The following is an 18,187-nucleotide window of genomic DNA, read 5'->3' as shown; positions in this document are numbered from 1 at the left end:
CCTTAGTCTCTTCAACCTTCCTGGTGTGGCTCGGCTCTGACGAAGGCGTTGGTGCTCATAACGGTGCGGATGTTTCTTGATGTGGTGTGGTTTGGAGTGTCCATGTCGATGTACAGGTACACACTCTTTGGTGTTGTTCTATCATATCACTTCCTCCGGTTCGGTTGGCTACCGTATCCACTTCGGTGTCAATACCTAGTACCCTTAGTCTGTTTATAAATTCATTGCTACTCTCTGTCCGCTATATTCTCTCATTCAAGCGGTCTACTTGTTGACGAGTGTGTGTCCGGAGTCTACGATTGTGTCGTCCCATGCGTCTGGCTTGTCCTTGGATTTCTGGGGTTTCTCTATTCGTCTCCGCCTCAGACGCACTACTGCTGTTTGGTAGAAGTACTGGCATGCTATCACTAGTATCACTACTAATAAAGCCACTATATGTGTCATCTACTAACGGTTGTTCTATGTTGACGACCGTCATTTCAGTTTCTGATGTCTGAGACATCTCTCTCTTCTTTGTGTTGTGTACAAAACAATTATACTTTTACCAGGGATCCTATAGTCCCTGCTAACTTCGTCCCCTATTCAGGAATAGTTCAATTAATGTACAACATCTAAGTCAGTTAAAAATTTAGTAAGTAGTCGAGGATAACTGTATGTCAACGTACTCCCCTCGTACAAGAGGAGACGTTGTTCATTTATTGCACTACATCCTGTGACTATCATTTTGGTCATGTGTTTTCCGTTCATCAGTTTTAACCTGATTGGATAAACCCAGTTCAAAATGTAGTCTCTAATAAAACCCAAATATCAAATAAACCCTAATACTAAATAAACCCTATCAGAGACTTCATGACTACAGTATTTAAGTGCTAGGTACCTTTGTACTTTGGGGATTTGGAAGTGTATGGGTTCCTTGTCTGAGTTGCGGTAACGCTCCTCTAACATCGCCATTGTCTTGTGCACGTGCTCTGTGCGCACTTCGACGTTCATCCTCTTATTCTGCATGTCATTCAGAAACTTATCCAATAGATAGTCTACTGGGTGTGATCTGAGTCGATCAATAATGATTCTATTGAACTGCTCAGGATTAGTGAAGTGCCTAGTCGTTTATGTCTCAGAGTCTCTTATGTTATTGAGTACTGCTTTGGTTTTCTCCGTTGCATCAGTGGAATCTATTAGTCTTCTCACTAGCGCTGGATACTGACACAATGGCATTGACGTAGCTAAGAATAGATTACTACATTGTGTAGTGAACTGTATGATATCTTCACAGTTTTCCAATCTAAAGAAAATAACCTTAGGCATCTTGGTAAATTCCGAAGTCTTGAGTAATTTCTTAAGAGACGGTTCATTTATCTGATCTCATAAACGGGAACGCATGAGCTCTAGCTCACTAATGTACAAACTAATTTGTATGATTTGTCCTCCTCATCATCACCACAATCGTTGATTACTTGGTCATATCATCGTCTGAGCTCCGCATCCACTAGTGGCATGCGACACTCTGGTTGTTGATCATGTATGCCTACACTCATCTTGTGCAGAATTGGTATGGACACCGGTGCTGTCTGTTCCAATTTGGACACAAACCGACTCACCAGAACATGATTGTCTTGACAGATACTCTTATCTATTTCTAGACGCATTGCTGACGCTGCGATGGGTACCCCCGCCGGTGTAGGCTAACCCGAACTACTGTCTGGGCTTGCCTCCCCCATTGGGCTGACTCCCACGTCACCCGCGCCTTCACTACCTTCCCTCCCATTGTACACGCTTGTTCTGGTTGCTGTTGGCATTTTCAGAGGTCTGTGTTGATGTGTGGGTGTTAGTGGCTTTATGTAGGTTTTGTGCGAAAGCATAAATCACTGTGGCACATATTAGATTTTTCACACCTTGAACTCTACTAACGTTCACACAACAGTTTGTATCACTCTGACACGTGTCCAGCTTACTTCTGGCACACGATATGTTCACCTTAGTAGTTGTTATAAGGTTCCCTTTTTCTGTTGTAGAGGATGTTACTCCACTTACTTCTTTGTCTTCCTGGAATTCGTTTCTCTTCTTCGGAATCCAATCCTCTGCTTTCCCTTGATAATAGTTGTATTATTTCGGAAGTTTGTCGCACCACAAAAATATATCTCTTAGCGCCTACTAATCTCTTATGTGTGACATGTAGTATATTAAGGTTATTTATGACTTATCTAAGTAAGGATATTGTAAAAAGTGTAGAGTATGGAGAGTAGTTGAAGGATACAAGACAATAGGAATACAATAGAACCTCTTCTCAAGTACGGTTATCTCAGCTAGGAAAACTCCCTCGTCTGAGAGAACCGAACTGAGTCTTTATTTGTGTTTTCACTAGACTCAGGATTTACTTGAGTATTTCTCTCATACGCGGGAGTCCCGGTATATCTTACCTATTCTACCACTAATATTTCTGATGACTCTAATATCAGAAATATTCCAATCCTAATTCCAAAACTCAGTATTAGATTATTCTGGGATTTGGGATTTGTATTGGCTTTTTTTATTAATAATCTGGTCCCTAGATGCTACATCATCAGCTCGAATGATTGTGTCGACATCTCTAGCCCATATCGAACTGGTGTGGCGAGTGTGGCACCCAAACGTTTCGTGCGCAACGATCTGTCTGCTATATATATATAAGCTCCTTCTGGTGCTGGTGTTGTTGGTAAATTCCATTCTTTTGCGGATGCCGTGTCAATGCAACTCCTGGCTCTGCATGTCTTTCCATTTACCTGTATGTTGATAAACACCCTGTTGTCTTTCGATATCAGTGGGTCTTTCATGGATAAGATTGCCGACGCACCCTGCGGGAGTAGAAGGGTTACATCGGAGTCAGACACGCTCACGTCCTAATGAGAGACGTCTGAGAGGTCATCCTAGTCCTCAGTGTGTTGATCCTCACCCCATTCTTCGCGCTCGTCTTCGTCTGGGTGTTGCAGAAGCGAGGCAATGGATTGGACGCCTCCTCTTCTTCCTGCGCTGGAACATCGACCGCGTTCACATGGAGGGTGGGTTGAGATTGCCGCTGTTGAAATGTCGGCATACCCACTCGCTGGTTAGGGCGGTGATTCCTGCACAATGGGATGTGTCGAAAGCTGGGTGGCGCATTCGTGCGGCATGCGTTACAGCCGTTGTAGGTGGACGCCCAACGTTTCCTGCCGCTAGAGGTTGGCTCTGTGTCTGTGCCTACTGGTTTGCGCCGCCTCTAATCTGTGGCTACCCACCTGCCTGCCTGGCGAAGCCGCGTAGCCTGTCTGCGGTTGCGTCGCGTCGGTCATACCTCGTTGCCGATTGTTCTTAGATACCTTATCCTTCTACTTATTGCGGATAAAGAGATCTGCTTCCTGTATGTCCGGGTTCAGAATTCGTAAGAGCTCTTCAGTGTCCATACTATCCCATCCTGGGTGGTGCTGGAGGGTTCGTTCATACGTTAGCTGACCTGTCAAGTCTTCCAGCCCTTGCACGAGGCAATGGTTCAGATATCGTTGTGGAAAATTCCCTTTCTTCTCAGCTCTGTCCCAACCTCTTCTGTGGATGTCAACCACCTTGTTCAGATATTCCCGTGCAGGGTTACCTCGAGCAAGTTGTTTGAACGATGGGTCGATCGTGGCTCTACTCTCGTAATCGCAGATGCTGTCGATCACCTGTGCCGCCGTCAGCCTTGTGAGGTTTTTGTTGTTATCTTTGATGAAGTCCAGTGTGGGTTTGACCGCCTTAAAGTGAACCAGTACCTTGTAAAACCAACGTACCATCCATACATCATCGAGGCCAGAGACTTGTGCGTTCTTCACTGCTTCCTCTAGTGCCCCTCTTGTGTCACGTTCCGCCACGTTGTGGAGTCGATACCTTTCTTGTGGCCGGTCTGGCCATGAGCGGGGCTCATTAGTCTTCTGCTGACGCTTTAAGGCCTCTTGTTGGGTCTGGACTGCACCTTGTAAGGCGTTTATGGTGGCCTGCAGAGAAATGCATCATTGTTCATCGTGTTGCTCTTGTGCTTCACATCACGACACTGCATATTCTGCTATCTTTGCTTCCAGGAGGCTGCAAGAACCTAGTTGCTGCTGTTTTGTTTGCTTAAGCGGTACTACAGGTGTCTGTGCACCTCTGGGAGTGGTCGTGTGGAAAGGTGCGGGTTGTGGCGTAGAGGTGCGAGAGGTGGAGCTATTCGCGATACTCTGTTGACTGCGAGTGTCGAAGAGGGCTGCTTGTGTTGGCTGCGGTGCCTTGTCCCTCTGCCGCAATAACTGCTGTCGAAGTCGGTATGCTTGTTGGGCTTGAGCGACTGTACCGTGGGGGTTGTCCCGAACCCCTCTTGCATCTCTGTGTGTGTTTCTAGTCGTCTATCTCTGTGTGACCCAACACGTCTGTGCTTGTTGCTACGTGATCCATGGGATTGGGCAGAATCAGAGGCCAGGTTGAGCTCACTGTCGTAGTCGTCCTCATGACTCCCTTCGTTGTCCCGTGTGTATTGATCCTGGATTGCCCTGCGTCTCGAATGGTGGACCTTCTCATACGGTCGAGTTTGGCGTTTCTGCGTGTTGTCCCTGTCGTCGCTGTATCAACGGGGTGATTGGGATCTATCGCTGCTCCTTATGGAGTGTTCATCACTTCGTCGTCCACTCCGGCTCTCATTACCTGAACGTTCGCTGCGTCGGTTGACCCTCATGTTGGTGCCATGAGCTCGTTTCAATGGTTGGGGCTCGTGAGGGGCACCGTGCTGCCTTTTGCGCATGCGTTCCATACGACGTTCTTCGTCGACGTCTGAGAGGGAGCCTAACGTGGCTTTCCCTTCCTGTCGAGTGCGTCGGGGGCTGCTCCTGCCTCTTCGTCCTCCTTGAGCCCGGCGTGGTTTCTTGCTGGGAATGTCACGCGGTGGGGGCATCAGAGATGCGCTGGAGGCGTGGGTAGTTGTTGTTGTTGGCGAATCTGTAGTGGTCGCCGCTGGCGGATCGGTGCTTAGTTCTGACGGTGTGCTCGTTGGAGCTGGTAGGTCTTGCGTGCCTGCGGTTTCCGTCCGCTTTGTCTGGGTCAAAGGGAGTCGCGGGACTGTTTCGCTCACACCCGCTGGTGCCTCAGTAGGGAGTGGCAAACCGATGCCAAAGGCAATCGCTGATTGCTGTTAAAACAAGTTGCCTGGCATCAGCGGCGCGGTGTTACCGGTTGGTTGAGTGTCGGGTGCGGTGCTGCTGGCTGGCTCAGTGGGGACGCTGGGCGTCGAGGTAGCCGCTGCGTTCGGTGCAGAGTTGGTTGTCGGTCATCGTGCTAGTGTCGAAATATCGAGTGTAGTCTTCTCGTTGATGCGCTAGCTTCTTAAGTAGTCCGCTACTGATGGTGCAGGACGTGTGCGTGCTCGACGTTCTCTCTAGTTCCTTTCCATTGTGTTGGTTCAGATCGAGGACGGAGTCGTTAACGCTTACGTATACCTTTCGCCCCTTAGCATGCCGTTGGGCTGCCTTGCCGTTAAACGTGGTGGGCGTCAACGTATTGCCTTGGCGCCACGTCTGAGTTCTCGCCCGAGTTCCGTTAACGTTTATCGTACCATGTAATTTGGGACGGAACTGTTGGAGATCGTAGTTCGAAAACGTTGAACGTTATCCGTCTGTCCGAGCTTGCTGGGTCTCAGAAAAAGACTAGTCTCTCTCCTCCAAACTTGTGTTCCTACTCCACAATTTTCCAACTCCGCGTCTACAGTGCTCCTTCGAGTGATTGTTGCTCCTCCGAGTACACTCTGCTCTTGAGTTACTTTTCCTCCTGGGGTCCGGGAGTTCCCGTCCAGGAGAATTTTTTTTTGCTCTTGTCTGAGTCCCTGGAGTAATGGGTCTCAGGCCCCAAAATTCAAAATAAATAAACAAAGAAAGCGGGGACTAGTTTTAGAATTTAGGTCCAAATTTTGTGGCTTTAAGTGAGGGTGGATGGACCGGAATGCTCCAGTTTCCTGGCGCTAATCGCCCTAACCTAGGGTGCCTCCTAATTATTCACATTTCTTACCTGAACTTATCTTGTATTTGTTGCGAGTTCGCTATGTGTCCTAGTGTGCCTGTAAAGATGCACTCAGAAACAAGAAGAACGCGATCAAGTGTCGTATCGTCATGCGTAATTATGGAGAAATCTTATATTCATTTCACTATTAAACAATAAAGAAACGGAATGCCTGAACGAGATTGGGGTTCGCCAAATCGAACCGGGTTGCCCCTACCTCGTGCGAGTGTCGGTGGTCAAGAGTTTAAATAACTCGGAACCCCCCCGCTCGTTCGTACGGCACTTACCTGTCTTACCTGTACGTCGATCCCTTCTTATTTCTCATAGCTGTAACTCGTCTTATTATTAAACAACTGATTCTATTACTTGTTACATCGTTACACTACCCACCTTTGAAATCTTGCTGGCCTCTAATTCATGATGTGCTGCCTTCGTCTGATCCGACTCGTCCTCCTCCATGTCGTGCTCTGTGTGGCTATATGTGTGTCTTAACTACTAGTTGTATACGTAGTCTTTTGTAGACATATCTTTCTATTTTGTAGATGTATCTATTATGTCTATCCTTCTATTACCTTCAGGTTCGGTACGTCCTTGTGTAGCTAAGGCCCGTTTCTGATGACAATGTTATATAAATTGTCATGGTAGGTATAATAACGCCTAGCCGTGTGTGACCTGTACGTGTGCAAGTCCTGTACTCATGACCATGCTTATCTATACTTGTATCTAAACTGGTATGACAACTAGTGGTTATATATATATATATATATACTCAATATAACTTGTCCAATAATACATAGATTGTGTATCAAAAGCTCGCGGACGAGTGTCATGGCCATAAACCCTATCACCCATTCCATGTCTATATTCTTGTCACAATTTGTGGCATGTTCCATGGAAAATTATAACTAATTCATTCCAGCCTGTTTATAGGTACCATAATATGTATCTACGTGTGTACTCTTGTCCTGACTTGCACTATATTACATATAATGTACACAAATTCTCGGACCAGCCTGTTACGCATGTCCGTCTTAAATGCACTTGTGAACCCACACAACATGTTACTTCTCTTCACTAGGAACTACCTTATTCTGTACATACACTTGGTTTAACCTTCTCATATCACAACCTAAACCCCCCATTTGTGTTCTATTTGTTATTCTTATGTATTACTTAGTATTCAGTATTCACAACAAAATTGCCTATCTTATTTGTACCAAATTTGATACTTACCTTCCGTGTTAGTTTAGCAATCACCCTATTTTGTTTGTGCAGACGCTGGGTAATTCTTATGTTGACATGCCAAATATGGGTATCTTAAACTAATGCTCCCCACTATTCCAGGAATTAATTGTTTGTTATTATTCAGACGATCTATTTGGACTTGGTGATTCATTTGAACGACATAGCGCTCTCTATTCTCGTATATTAATACTTTCCTATAAAAATATCGAAAATAGAATTAATGAAAATAAAAATACCTAAAATTCTATCCGTAAAAATGTAGTAAACACGTCAAATACGGTCATAAAACCTACTGAGGCTCAGTGAGCCTCGGTCAGGTATATTTATTAAGTCATTTGACTGTTTACGTAAGCGACTCTATGGAACTAAAACCTGCTAATCAGGCTTATCCTAAACCCAACCAGGTTTATCCTATCAAGAAGTTTTTCTACAGCCGATGACGGTTGAGAATGTAACGGCTTATAAAAGCGGAGTGTCACCCGACTAGAGCCTTATTCTCACACGTATGACTTAATTTGTGATTTAAACCGAAGACGTAAATTAACTTGCTACTGGCGCATATTACTATATTTCAATTTAACAAACCTTTCTTCAACTTGACTACTATTCCTCTTATAGTCGGTTTACATATTTTGAGTTACTTCAAAGTAGCTGAGCTAGCAAACAGACAAAATTAATTTACACTTAATACGTGTACTTCTTTTTTTTAATTACACAAATGTTCACACTTATGTGTATCCAAACAAATTGCAGTTATTTACGTGACAGATTCAAAATTTTACTACTATGTTGTATTGTGTATTAAGACACGAAACAACCCACGAACTACGTTTCGACGAATTTTTTCAACCTGTGATGTAGATATATAACAACTTACTCAAATTGAAATAAATAATATTATCCTATATACTCATTGCATAGCATTAAACAGCGCTCCTACTGCATAGAATCGAGCATATACTCCTGCTGCACAGCATTAAACAAACACTCTTACTGCATATCATACAGCATTCAACAGACATTCTAACTGCTTATGATATGATATAGGCTCATACTTCACAGCATTCAACAAACACTCTTACGCTCCTACTGCATAGAATCGAGCATACACTCCTGCTGCACAGCATTAAACAAACACTCTTACTGCATATCATACAGCATTCAACAGACACTCTAACTGCTTATGATATGATATATAGGCTCATACTTCACAGCATTCAACAAACACTCTTACGGCACAAAATCAAGTAGACACTCTTGCTGCACAGCTTTAAACGAACGCTCTTACCGCATATCATGTGCGCTTTACTGTACAATATTAAACAGACTCTCTTACTGCATAGAATCAAGCAGACACGCTTGCTGCACAGCATTAACAAACACTCTTACTGCATATCATGTGCGCCACACTCTTACTGCACAGCACTAAACAGACACTCTTACTGCAAAACATATGATATAGGCTTGTACTCTAACACTGTTACGGCACAAAATCAAGTAAACACTCTTGCTGCACAGCATTAAAAGAACGCTCTTACCGCATATCAAGTGCGCTACACTCTTACTGTGGAGTACTAAACAGACACACTTACTGCATAGAATCAAGCAGACACTCTTTCCTAATATCATGTGCTAGACACTCTTACACCACAGCATTGTACAAACACTCTTACTGCATTGTCTAACATACACACGTACTTCACAGCATTACATTCTGCAGTGAGCAGTGCCGATTCCGTGCACGCAAATCAAATGGTAGATTCGCATCCACAATGCAGAGTATTGGAGCTCCAGCCCACCACTAGATCCGGAAAAGCTTATCCATATACAATTAAGTCAGGCCTTACTTCTTTGCTGTTGCTCTCTGGTAGGCTAGGCTTTGATGCCTGGACAGTTTGTTGCTTCATCTACGAGGAACTTGAAAGAGTACTCAGAGATAGCACAAAATGATTATCAATAAATGTAATTCTTGTTCACGTTTATTCCCAGTATCGCTCTTTTTTGTTCTCTACGTTGCGATTCTCACTACCCATTTGCGATACTACTACTGCACGCTCTGAATGTCACCGCACCTATTGCGGATTGTTCGCCTTGATAGGGATAATATATTTATTTCAATTTGGCGTAAGTTATTATATGTCTACATGCACATCACCTTGGTAGCAGTCGTACACGTCATCGTTATCTCTTCTAATCAGATTTTCTCGTGGAGATTTGACTTCATTCCAATTATCTGTGCTCAGGCATTGTTTTGCGCTTCAAGGAGCAATTTTATTAGCTTTTAACTCAGCTTGTATATTTTTTTGCATGCTTTTAAAATGTATCACCAATACTGAGAATTTATTCCAGTTTAACGCTAGGCCCAACGCTAGAATACCTGCTAGATGTGATACATATTCGTCAAACAAATTGGGCTGCTGTATCCCACAAGCAGTGCACGTTAAAAAGGGGATTGAAATTCCAACTAAACATATATGTTTTTTTGAAAAGATTTACCACGATGGCTATATTACACTGATATTGTATAAAAAATTCTACTAGAATATCATAATATCTGCAGTTTCCACAAAGTGAAGGTACGCACTTCCTGGGTGAGATACATTAAGGTTGCAGGCTTAATATTTTAATGACTGATTAGGGTGAGTTTTGTAAGGATGCATTATGAAAATGTTTAGATGGTTGTATGGTACATGCCAATTTTTTCAAACGGGAAATACTTAAGTAGCTTGAAGGTGACTTTTAATATCAGATTATACATGCGAGGTCAACTTCATGACCTGAATGTCGACGTGTGACCGAAGAAGGATACAACAATAGTTGGGGCTTTAGATATATACATCAATTTCTTTCCCACATAGTGCAAAAAAGGGAAAGTATCTTGCTAGACAAACGGGTGTAGCTAAGAAGAACCAATATCTATACGGTACAACTTCGTACGTAAGAAGTACATTATGGTTCGACAGCGGACGGTTATCGTCACAATGTGCAAATATCAGAATATCGAAACCGGGGGGGGGGGGGAAAGAAAAATGCAGCTAGCAGGTATCATATAGGGGTTTAATTAATTGTATTCCCTGTACGTTGAGGACACACAGCGATGAAATATGGATATGGTGGATGATAAGACGAAGGCGTGAAGTTTTAACAGAAAGCGTCACGCAATTATATGACATAGCGAAAGTGAATCTCGAATCATGGACTGGGGGAAAAGGGAAAAAAAACACTCTTAGTCCAATCACGAGCTCACCATAGCATACTGGAAATATTCATATCCTAAAAACCCAAAATTGGTATGGGTGGCGGTTGCGAGGTCTAAATGCCAGGTGTACTCTCAAATCGCTTTTATGGAGGGTCTAAACAGCACTTTAACATACGAATAGTGGTTATACTAATGCACTATTGCCCCCACATGACATTGCATTCGACAAATATTTCGGAAACTATTCTATATTCGCAAATTGGATACTTTGTTGTCTAGTGTAGCCTTCGTATTAAACATTTATTCTTTGGCGCAACATCCAGCGCTTCCCGTACAATACTTCAATAGCAGCCAATCATCCCACGTTTGTGAAACAAGCACATGGAAAACTTGGATGGCTTAGACAATCTTTTTTGTGGCACTGCGCCGCTTCGATAATTGAAATGATTAAGGCGGGAAAATAAATGGCTCTTTACAGTTCGATCAAGTTTGTTCCGCTTTCATGTCAGATTCTGAATATACTTCGACACGAGCTTGGGATTGTGGTTTTACTATGTTTAATACGTGGAAATTGTGTACTTATCGTCCCATTATGATAGTGCACTTTACTATCCAGGAAATAAGCCCCCATCATTGAAGATTTGATTACTTCAAGTCCGTATATTCGGATCCTCGTCTAAAGGAGAATCGACATATGGCATCCGACGAAAATCGATATTTGACGTTCTTAATAAGCCTTTCGGACTATACTGTCGCTCGAGTTCGGTACGCAAGTCAGAGTGCCTCTAGCTAGTGGTGTCTCATTTGTTGCGAAATCTGGTGCTGATTGCCTCGATTTGAATTCGTCTAATTAAAAAGGTGGTTATTCCATTCACTGTTGGATTCCATATTGTGAGAGATGCTCGCCGAAGACTCAGCGCCGTTATCATCTCCCGCCCCGGCCCCTTCCACGGCCTCGCCCCCGACCTCTATAGCCTGGTACATTGTTATTAGGATGGTTATTGAAACCCATATGCCTGGTATTATTCATGTTATTGTGTTCATTGTAATTATTATTCATATAGCTTGCATTCGGATTCTCGTTGTAATTATTCTTCGGTCTAAAGTCTCGGGGCGGACCTTCTCTGGGAGGTCCCTCGAAGTACTCCCTACGGCCCGATGGTTCATACCCGTTGCCGTTACGGTCGTCCTGGTATCCACCGGGTTGGTAATGTCTATCAGCCGGACTATTATTCATGTCCTGATTCTGATCTTTCCGGTAAGTGATACTATCTCGTCCGGAATAGCTCGGCCTATTCCTGTTTTCTGGCTCATTGTACGCTCCCGGTGGCCCGGCATTGCCGCGCACCGCACTGTAGCTGTCATTTCTAGGTGGGACCTTATTATACATATCAAGCGATGATGGCGGCGCGTTCGGGGGCGGTCCACTGGGTGCCTTGTTGGGTGTGTAACTTTCGCCAGCACTTGCATAGTAGTTACCACCGCCTCCATCACCAGACCCTCTGTGAGCTGGCGGGGGCATGTAGGGCGGATTTGAATCCTGAGGTGGTGGTGCTACTGCGGCTGGTTGGGCATTGGCTTTGCCTAGTGAAGCTAGAATTTGGATTTGTCTCTGCAGAGCACCTCAACGGTGCCTTGGACTGAGGCGAATTCTGATTTTCAGGTTCTGCCGCATTCTCGGAGGACGCGCTCCGGTCAGATTGATCGACGGTAGTGTTGTTGGTTGTGGGTGCCGTTTGGGTGGCCACTGTAGTTATTGGGGTATGATAGGCAAATATATAAATTAGCTATCAAAGCGCGACAGGATCTAATATTTAGTTTCTACCATAAAACACGTCTCTATGTTTTGCGGTCGTAGCCCATATATTTGCTTGCACTTAATCATCTCGTGCTATTGCTGTGGACTCTAATAAGAATAATCAATATCTACAAGATCACAATGTTGTTCTTCAATCTTCCAGTAAGGTGAGCGCTTGCTGGAGTAACTACAAAGCAGAACTCATAGTGGCGCACCAAACCATTGAAACTACAAAACGGGAGTTGTTCAAAGGTATTTCGCATAAATGCATTCGTGAAATTGTTGCACGTGCGCTTGTGGACATACAACGTATGTATGGTACTCTGTAACGCCTATACACATCTGCGAGTAATCGCGCGCAATTTGTTTAGTACACAAAATACGAGTTGAAGACGTGCATAGCATACCCGTCGTCATCGCAGGACTTGCATAGCCCATAGGAGAGTCTTGCCGGTTCGGTAGTTGTGTACTGGGTGGTAGTGCAGGGCCAGGCGAGTCGGCCACGTAGTTTGGCGTATTCAAAACAGCTCCCTGGTCAAGTGCTTGTGCCTGCTCGATGATGTTCGGTACAGCCGCGACTGATGCGGCGTCGAGCTGATAGATAATCATTGTCGGTGGATTCGTGTGTAGACCGGACGATGGTTGACTGTCCGCTGCACTGGGCGGCGCGGGATTGGGCGGTACCTACAATCAACATGTAGTAGGTACATACGATCAGTATACTACCAGCAACATTTAGTAGATACATACGGTCAGTATATCACGAAAAAAACAGGAAGTCCGGTGTCCTCTAGGTGTACACGACGTCCAACTGTAGTTGGCCGGGCAATACATCACGTGCAATAGATACAGAGCCTTCGACACAACTTGATCAAAAGAATAACGCAGTGCAGTGCGAGTTGCCCCACACATTCCCCTCTTCATACCACGACCTCAAAGAAAGCCCCAATTGATAGGATACACACAGTTGAAACAGGGTTGTGCGTACCTGTGCATCTGCGAGATAGGTTGCGCTCATCTCAGTGTTCTCCCGTATTCTCTGCACTTCCCTCTCCAGGGAGTCCTGGCCAGTACCAAGCACGTGTGAATCACCAGCAGATTCGTACACCTTGCTCAAGTCAAGAAGTGGGGGTGCGCTCCACTCCACCTTGGGAGTTCGGTACTTCTTCTCAAGTTTTATCTACGGAGTATCGTTATGATGACGCGAAGAAGATACCGATCGTTGTTAACAGCAAGTGCAAACAATTGCTAAAGAATGTGTACTTAAACCATCCACAAAAAGGAACGAGACGTGGAGGACGTATCAGCGCGCAGCGAAAACACACCACTTCCAATTGCGATATTCCATTGACGCCTCCTGAAAGCAGCTTGACATAAATACAGCATGCGGCCGGGTGGCTGTACAAAATACCATTTCAGATACTATACAAAACGCAATACGTAACATGATAATTCGGCACATACGTACAAAACCACTCGAGAAGATACATAGACATAGTAGATGGGAGCGATTGGACAGTGTAGATACATGGCGAGCAGCGGCGCAGCGACGAAGAGAGAGGGAGGGAGGGAAGAGAAACCGAACTCACAGGTGGACGAGGTAGGGACAGGAGAATAATAAGTATACATGAATAATTTTGTCAGCATTTGTAAGATACACCTACCTGATTATCTCGCAATTGCTGCTCAATGAGAGCTTCCACGTTGTGCTTTCGCTTGATGGCCTGGCCGTCACCTGCTTGTTCACCCCGCACACTACGGTAGAACCTGTTAAGTGGATGTGGAATGAAAGGCTCAGAAAACGCGGACTTGGCGGTAGGAGATTGGCATATGTTAGAAGCGACCCAAACCAATGAATATAGTGCAAATGCTGTTTGAATATATTCTCGATATGCAGGGTAGGTGTGTTTGGTAGTTGTACACCCAATCGACTTGTATCGTAGATGAATATCAACAAGATAACAATACAAAAAAACACTTATATTTTCGTGTGCCGCAGGGTAACGCCATACCAACCAAGCATCCACAACACATAAAGTTCACATGCAAAACAGACACTTACTGCTTCGGAGTCTCGTCCCTTTCGAAATACTTCACTCTCTCCAGCTTGCCCGGGACTTCGAATTGTATCCTGCCCACTCTCACAGCCTTCTTCTTTATCTTGAGCGTGCCCAGATGTCCCACTGTGCCGCGTGGACCCAGAGTGTTCCCACTCTTAGTCTCAGTCATATTCGCGCCAGCCTCGCCCGAGGCTGAGGCTGCGGTTGCTGGTGTGTTCTCCTGGGATTCACTGTCTCTGATTTTCGCTGCGGCACTGCGAAACCCAAACACAGATTTCACGCTCGCCGGCACCGGTGCACTGATCACATTGATGTTGAGTTCCAAATCCTCAGGGCACAGTATGGTGGCCAGGGTATTCGGGCCATTCTCATCATTGGTTCCGGTGCGGAGAAGTGACGGCCAGACGTCTGTTGTAGCACCACGTGATTCCTTATCTACGTCTATTGCATCGTCATTCGCCTTCTTGATACCCAAGAGAGTGTCGAGCGCAGACGGGGTGCTCGTGGTTGTATTAGATTGCTCTGGCTTCGCTCCAGGCGTTACCGAGTGATAGGGTGTTAGTGTAGGTGTGATAGTGCTTCCTCGCTGAGAAATCCCACCGTTGTACTTCGGCTTGGCCGTGTGCGCTGCCGGAGTACTTTGAGGTGGGGGTTGGGATCGTCTCGGCGCTCGTGCGGTCGCCGCAAACAAGTCATCTGGAGTGGGTGCAGGCACAGCCAGCTTCTCATTCCTACTGGACTCAGTTCGACTACCACTACGACTATCTCTGCTACCATACCTCTCATTATCTCTACTGTCTCTACGCCCAAGCCTGTCTCCATCCCTGCTACGGTCTCTCTCTCGATGCGCTCGATACGAGTCCCTGTCCCTGTCTCGGTCTTTGGACGTGCTGGTTCGGTGGTGGTCCTTATCCCTGGGCCTCTCTTTCTCCCGGTCTTTGTATCCGCCCCTATCTCTGCCCCTATGCACATCTCGGTCAGTTGCCGAATCGCGTGAGTCCTCTCGGCGAAGTGCAGACGATCTGTAACCACTAGGATTTCCGGTACCCCCGCTGCTGCTGCTGCTGCTGCCATACTGTCCGTACTTGCTTCCTCTCTCCTTATCCTTCTCGCCCGTACCAGAGTTCCTTCGACCAATGTCGCCGTCGACTTTCCTACTGCTGTTTCCATTTGACTCGACTCCGCTATCATCACCCTTCTTCCAGGGCAAGGGTGAGGTCCTTGTCGTATCTATGTCCATGGGATCGCCTCCACTAGAGGCGTCAGTTACTGGCGTGATAGAAGAGTTTTCCTGCTTGGCCAGTAAACCGTCAAGGCTATATTTCTTCTTTGGTATAGGCACAGAAGTGATGGCGTCTGCTGCATCATCATTGTGCCCGCTGCTTGCGGTTGTACTGGGTCCTTGCAGATAGCTGTTTGTGGATGAGCTGTGGAGAACGGGAAATAGCGGTCAGGCAGGAATAACAGAGGACATTCCTCCCAAGTTGGGGTATGTGTTGTTCGGATTCATACAAAAATATACAAACAATCCTAATTTATGGTGCTGATACACGATACAAAAGGGAGATTTGAGCCAGTTAAAAAGGCCAGTTAAAAAAGCGACCTGAACCTATTGAATAACTACATACTTCGTCCGTTGAACGTTGCTGGCGCTTGTGACGTGACCTTTCACCTCCCTGCGATTTTTGGCCTCTTTGGCTTGTTTGTACAAGCTCATCTCTGAACCAGTTATCGGCCTCTGCCCTCTAATTTTCGGCCTGGCTTGCGCTTCCATCTGGTCATATGAGGTATGAACGGTGTGTGACACTTAGATACATAGGTGCAATCGTAATTTGTCATAATCTTTCGATTTAACGTGATTAAAACCCAAGGATATATTGTGTCAATCTCGGGTAACAACTTATCCATCCAAACTAATACGAGCTAATGAAACGGCGATCCTGCCACTGGCAATAACCAGAGACAAGTAAGTAATGTAAAATTGGCCACAGTACTTCCTTGGTCATTGCTCTGAGTAGACGCACAGATGTATACGTTTATATCAGCACAGACAACGAAGATCACAAGAGACGCTCGTAGAGATAGAACTCGGCACAAACGGATACCAACCTTCGTACTGATCGCCGCCATGTCATCGTCAAGCCTTGGGATCGCCACCATACTGTAAGACCCACCAAAGCCCTTCTTTGTTTTGTAGTACGCCGGCTGGCTTTCGTCGATCACTTCTTTTGCCTTTGACTTCGCCTTCACTATTGAAGCCTTACTGGAGGCACTGAGAGGTACACGCATGTACAGAGCAACACATGAGTGGGTGCTCGCTATAAATACACAGCGTCAGAGCTTTAAGTATACAATGTGAGAGTACGCGCACATCAGTAACTACTATACACCTTGTATCGTGGGCTGAGCTGATCGTGCATCGACTACATCACCAGGAAGTCATAGCTCATCTCAACCCTAATATGTACATCTACCTCACAAAACACATTTACTTACTTCTGCTTATGCTACCTAACAACATACATGTTTACTTACTTCTGCTATAGCTATTTCACAACACACGCTTACTTACTTTGGTTTAAGATAGCTCACAACACACAGGTTTACTTACTGCTCTTTTACTTTCTTGCTGGTTTTATCGTCATCTGATGTGGGTGTGATAGGCCGCTTCGAGTTCGTTGCTGTACTGCTGCTTTTCTGTTGTGTTCGGGACAAAAAATGTGCACATGTTGAGCTAGATAGAAATAAGAATCTCGTCATTTGAATGGAAAGCCTATTTTATGGATACATTCCCGATGCTTCTTGAAACAGGCAAGAATGCGCAGTGGTACGGAAGCGATGGCTAGTGAAAGCCATTCTGCAGTGGTGGTCATGGGCCATGCAAGCGGCCTAATATCGGAGAGTATTTGTATGTATATAAACATTGTTTTGGCACATAAATAGGTATAATCATACTTCTAGACAAATAATTTAGCTTGCAAGAAGAATATTCCTGCCCAAAACTCTATATTTCAGACCTAACAATATGTTCATATAATAACAGTACGTTCACAATCCCAACTGACAAGGGTCGCGCTAGATGGCGACATTACACGATCACACGTCATGCAGAATTCACACTTCCGCACTGACAGATATATCCACTCGTTCTGACAAAAAGCTCTTACTCGTTGCTGTTCTTCCTTCAACTTGCGTTGCGCCCTGGCCTCCCTCCTTTCCTTCTCCTCTTTCTGGTCATTAGCGGGGATGACTACTTGCCACTCTTCGACTGCAATGAAATAAACGTTATGTAGTACTTGGTGATGAGCTACTGATAGACCTTCCCGACTGTCAATAGCCCAATACATCCAGCTTCATAGTGATAAGAACACTAGTCCACTAATACATTAATGCAAGACCAATTCCTTTGTCACCGGACAATATAACGGAACTTCGACACATCGTGAAAGCAATTAAACTTCAACACAGGCAGATACTACGTTCTTAATATAACTTACTTATATCAGTTGCCATTTTCGCGATATTATCTGTGTACAATTCTTTCTCATTCTTGCTCATCATTTTCTGTGATAGAAGAGAATGGTTTCGAATATGAGATTCGTAAGGAAAATTCAAGGTGGGAGTGAGCGACTCTGAAGAATTCGATTGGACAGTGTAGTGATGTTTTCCTGATACGGGACAATATAAACATACAAATACATATATATGTATATACACACACTCTCACACAGACACAGACACACACACACACATATATATATACATACATACATACATACATATATATATATATTTAAGTATATATATATATATATATATTAATATATATATGTATACGTTTATATATATATATATATATAATAATATAATATATATATC

At 44.7% G+C, this 18,187-nt stretch overlaps 2 protein-coding genes across 2 annotated transcripts; both read right to left on the bottom strand.

Annotated features, from left to right (window-relative positions):
• Positions 1–2,507: 2,507 nt before the first annotated feature.
• SARC_03752 (hypothetical protein) lies at positions 2,508–4,345 on the bottom strand (the record flags this gene model as incomplete). Its single annotated transcript, XM_014302445.1, has 2 exons — positions 2,508–3,980; positions 4,130–4,345. 2 exons carry the CDS (start codon positions 4,343–4,345, stop codon positions 3,342–3,344), a joined length of 855 nt encoding a protein of 284 aa, XP_014157920.1. The 3' UTR covers positions 2,508–3,341.
• Positions 4,346–10,927: 6,582 nt separating this feature from the next.
• SARC_03751 (hypothetical protein) lies at positions 10,928–16,640 on the bottom strand. Its single transcript, XM_014302444.1, has 7 exons — positions 16,418–16,640; positions 15,937–16,082; positions 14,311–15,735; positions 13,913–14,015; positions 13,237–13,428; positions 12,656–12,932; positions 10,928–12,197 (listed from the first exon to the last, which is right to left on the bottom strand). Exons 1-7 carry the CDS (start codon positions 16,595–16,597, stop codon positions 11,941–11,943), a joined length of 2,580 nt encoding a protein of 859 aa, XP_014157919.1. The 5' UTR covers positions 16,598–16,640; the 3' UTR covers positions 10,928–11,940.
• Positions 16,641–18,187: the final 1,547 nt, after the last annotated feature.

The sequence above is a fragment of the Sphaeroforma arctica genome, assembly GCF_001186125.1.
Source record: "Sphaeroforma arctica JP610 unplaced genomic scaffold supercont1.198, whole genome shotgun sequence".
Lineage (NCBI taxonomy): Eukaryota > Ichthyosporea > Ichthyophonida > Sphaeroforma > Sphaeroforma arctica.
This window is presented reverse-complemented; position numbering and strand designations above follow the sequence as displayed.

What these genes read in the sequence shown, in the direction of transcription:
- SARC_03751 (XM_014302444.1), bottom strand. Translation starts at nt 16,597, where the DNA reads ATGCGTGTACCTCTCAGTGCCTCCAGTAAGGCTTCAATAGTGAAGGCG. An exon ending in CCTATCTCGCAGATGCACAG is followed by an intron (nt 12,933 to 13,236) that starts GTACGCACAACC and finishes TGTTGATTGTAG; the next exon opens with GTACCGCCCAATCCCGCGCC. An exon ending in AAGTCCTGCGATGACGACGG is followed by an intron (nt 12,198 to 12,655) that starts GTATGCTATGCA and finishes CAATAACTACAG; the next exon opens with TGGCCACCCAAACGGCACCC.